The following is a 4,476-nucleotide window of genomic DNA, read 5'->3' on the forward strand; positions in this document are numbered from 1 at the left end:
ATCATCAGAATCTGGTTTTCTAATCGTGTAACTAATCTTCCTTTACAAAAAACTAAAATCTAGATAGCTTCATTTATGAAGCTCTTTTCTTCTTTGTTTACAAAGCCACTGGCAACAATATTTAACGCGCTAAAAGCGCCACGTCTATGGACTTCTTTCGTGGCGCAGACACTAACTCTAGCTTGGCAACCAATACCATTCCGGTTAATTTTGACACTAGACATTGACAATTGACAAACGTTTTCATAGTAATTTTGTTATGAGCACAAAGAGTACTTTCAATATATCAACAACGATTCAAATGTTTTTACCATATTTATCAAAGGTAAAAACTTTCTTCGGATGATAATAATTTTTGTTCTAGTCAATACATCGTGCCGTGGTAAGTGTCGTTAGAGAAAATCTTATAACCTATCTAATATATCTTAACCAGATTAAGACTATATGTTATATGTGTAATAGAAATGCAACTACCGGTTCTTTAGTTTAGAAAGTACTGTGTAAGTTTATTTATACAATGGCGATATGAAATGACTTGAAAATGTTTATTCGTTATTACTTCTTTAACGACGAAATTGTTGAATTTCTGTATAATAACAACAGTGCTTAAGATTGAATTAAAAAGTACCTAGTCGATGTTAAAGTGTTGCTTGCATTTCCAAACGCTGAAACGTTGAAAAAAATCAGTGATTCCTCATTATTATTAAAACGGCATCATAATATGAAACACCGAAGTTAGTTTTTTTTTGTTATGATATAGAAGGTTTATGTGTAGTTACACACACGTTTAAAATAGTCCAAGTAGCTAGAAGTAGTTTCTTACAAATGAAAGCAGTAGTGATTTATTGCCATCATTAGTTAAGTGCTAAAACATATATTATGACATGCTCAGTTACATCGAAAAAAAGCAGGTTTTTTTTCATAAAATTATTTACGAATTTACTTCATTAATTATTTATATCTAATTATACCTAAGCTTATAAAAAAAATTCTAATTTTCTCAAAGAGTCACGTCCACTTAAAAATAAAGTTCCCAACATTTGCCATTTCATTGTAAACAAAATGAAACGGTACTATAACGACATTGCAAAATATTTATTGACTTAGATAGATTAAAAAATCGCCTAACCTACACAAGAATTCGTAAAACCAAAAATAAACGAAGATTCATTTTATAATAAAACAGCTGTTCAACCTGTTTTTTACAGACAGCAATATTCAAGCTAACAAAGGAACTCCGAAGTCCCCGGATGGTAAAAAATGTTTCGTTGCCGGTGTCTACCTGAGGGTATCCCCGCCACTTCTCTCTAACGGCTCGCAGTAAAAAATTGTGAACGTCTTACACCTATTAGTTTTTCAACTTCACTGATTGTAATTTACATAGAACTATTTTTGAATTCCGAATTGTTATGCTTACCGATTTTTGTACTACATGCAGTTATGGACGCAAATAATAATAACTAGTAGTTATATTTAATGTTTATGATTATATAAATGTAAGGTTCGGTAAAATTCTAGATTACATTTAAAGAAACACCTATTTTAAGTACCTAAGTACGTATAGATAAAAAATTAGTAGAACCACAAAACGTACTGCGTAACTCAAAAAAGTAGACCCCGTTAAGCTATGGAGGAGACAGAGAATAAACTACAAGAAAATGCTGCCAACGCTGCTTTATCGCAAGCCAATGAGACACCAGAAACTGGTGGAGAACCTATGTCACATATGGTAAGTCACAATAAAATGCTGACGCGACAGCAAAAACGCAAGCTTGCTAACATTCTTCAGAGTCAAGACTCTGAATCGAAAGACGAACGAGAACAACATATAGATCATATTCATAAAGGATTTACTAATGAATCAATTGAGCACCGTGAGCACCGGCTTGGCTTGATCCGTGACCGTCTAGCTAATGAAACACCTGAACAACGGGAAAATAGACTAGGGCTAATTCGTAAACGACTTTCTAATGAAACACATGAGCAGCGTGAGCACCGGCTTGGCTTGATCCGTGACCGTCTAGCAAACGAAACTCCTGAGCAGCGTGAGCACCGGCTTGGCTTGATCCGTGACCGTCTAGCGAACGAAACTCCTGAGCAGCGTGAGCACCGGCTTGGCTTAATCTGTGTCCGTCTAGCAAGTGAAACTTCTGAGCAGCGCGAACATCGACTAGGAGTAATTCGTAAACGACTTGCTAATGAAACTCCCGAGCGGCGTGAACATCGACTTGGACTTGTTCGTAAACGGCTTGCAAATGAAACACCTGAGCAGCGCGAACATCGACTTGGACTTATTCGTAAACGGCTTGCAAATGAAACACCAGAGCGACGAGAACATCGACTAAGCCTAATTCGTAAACGACTTGCTAATGAGACGCCTGAGCAGCGAGAACGTAGATTATCCCTAAATCGTGAACGTCGTGCTAAAAAAGCTGCTAAAACTAGAACAGAAGTAGACTCAAACTATTTACATACTTTCAATTCTCTATAATACTATAGTATATAATATTATGACCCTAATGTAAATATTTTCATAGTTTCGTTCTTCGTCTTTTAGCACAATAAATTTCTTTTTTGTCATTTCTGGTGGAACACCTAGGAGATCTAAGTTGAACTCAGCAGGTTCGATGGGGTGCGTTCTGTTTTTTATGGTTGATAACTAATTTTATTGATGCTACCTCCGTAAATTCTCCGGGAAAAAAGGACAACTGGCAGAGCCAAATCTATAGTTTTTGGAGAAAACCTCTTTTTTAATGAAGCTGCAGACAGACTTTGAATTAAATTTAAATTTTTTAAATGGTAATGAAATATTGTGTATTGTGTAAAAAATAAATAAACTGAGTCAAACTTAGGATTATGGAAATTTTACCCACTTTCGTACAATATCCCCCAGAATTATTAAATAAAACATTTTTTCGGTATATATTTATGTTTTATTTACAAGAGTATACACTATTTTATAATTTTATAATTTTTTTAAACTGAATCAACACGCTAGGCAATGAACTGTGGAAAGTGGTTTGACACTAATTTGACTCTATAATAAATGTTTTTGCTGACTGTTGTGCAAAGTAATTCTATCCTTGTCTATTCGACGTGTACTAAAATAAGCTAGAGCAGAATAAAAATAGTTCTGATAGCTCAAATTCGAATTCAATCAGTTTAGAACATATGATTGTCCCGGTACGGAAGGGCGCCAGGTGTAATCTATCAAAAATTTGTCAGCACCGCGAGTTCGCCGGGTTTGATAAAATGTATCTGCCAGCTGTAGTGTTATGATTCGTAACCTGATAATAATCTGATTCTTCATGTATGTTTAAATTGTTCTCTTCAATGTGTTGTGTGTGAAATTTTACGTATAGCAATTTGTGTTTTACCTTTGAAAAGTGCTTTTGTTTTGTAATTTCTCTTCTTTTTCTTAATTTATCGACGCTCAACTGGCGTCGATCATATATACCTAGATAAGTACCTATTTTGGGACGAGTTGCGATATTATATTTTTAACATATGAGAAAAGAAATTATAATATACAAGACAGAGGTTCACAAAATTCTAAGTTAAATTTATTCCTCAATCCTTGAAAAGATTCCTTGACGTAATTAGTGTCGTTATCACAATTCACAATTGTATTTCCTTAAACGCAGTACAAGCTCGCATAAGTCATAAACAGAAATATCATGTGCACAAAAAACCTACGTTAATTGTTGCTATTTATTCATCTATCCAATAACTTAACTAATAAAATATTTTAATATTAGCTGCGCATCACGTATGTCCGTATCCCGTAATAATATCGGGATAAAAAGTTGCCTATGTGTTATTCCAGTTGTCCAGCTGCCTATGTACCAAATTGTATTGCGATCGGTTCTGTAATTTTTGCGTGAGAGCAGCAAACACACACACACACACACACATATCCTTACAAACTATCGCATTTATAATATTAGTATGACGTATTATTACTAATCCTTACAGACCGCCAGATCAGTTTCAATATTACATACCATTAATCAGTAACTTATTTATTAGTTAAACAATTATCAATAATAATTTGTAGCAACAAGCTTCCTCAAATAGTTCGATTATAACCATACTCAGAATTAATGAATACTCGTGAAAGTCAATACAACTTCGTCAAAGCTATTTATTTTGTCAAATTCGATAACGAGCTGGAACAAAGGCGTTTCATTCCGCGGTGACACGCTCAATTGCACCTCTTGTGCTGTGCCATTTTCCAACCGACCGCTGGCTCAGCTTGCCGGAAAATAGACTAACTCGCTGCAAACCCATTTCGAAGGTATCAAAGGTGGACAAATCGATATAGACTGTCCGAGGATAGCGTATTAACTAGGTTGATTAGAGCAGAAGGACCATTGCGATTCAACTCTGTTCACAGTTGCAAACATATACCTAGTCTTGCCATAAATATTGTAATAAAGAAAAAAGAAAATTGTTAACTGCAAATAACATTTATTA

The 4,476-nt window shown here is 34.7% G+C and overlaps 1 protein-coding gene across 1 annotated transcript; it reads left to right on the top strand.

Moving 5' to 3' along the window:
- Positions 1–235: 235 nt before the first annotated feature.
- LOC119839411 lies at positions 236–2,777 on the top strand. Its single transcript, XM_038365681.1, has 2 exons — positions 236–382; positions 1,209–2,777. Exon 2 carries the CDS (start codon positions 1,628–1,630, stop codon positions 2,489–2,491), a length of 864 nt encoding a protein of 287 aa, XP_038221609.1. The 5' UTR covers positions 236–382; positions 1,209–1,627; the 3' UTR covers positions 2,492–2,777.
- Positions 2,778–4,476: the final 1,699 nt, after the last annotated feature.

This window comes from Zerene cesonia, chromosome 3 (assembly GCF_012273895.1).
Source record: "Zerene cesonia ecotype Mississippi chromosome 3, Zerene_cesonia_1.1, whole genome shotgun sequence".
Classification (NCBI taxonomy): Eukaryota; Metazoa; Arthropoda; class Insecta; order Lepidoptera; family Pieridae; genus Zerene; species Zerene cesonia.

Coding starts and splice junctions, on each gene's coding strand:
- LOC119839411 (XM_038365681.1), top strand. CDS start 1,628: ATGGAGGAGACAGAGAATAAACTACAAGAAAATGCTGCCAACGCTGCT.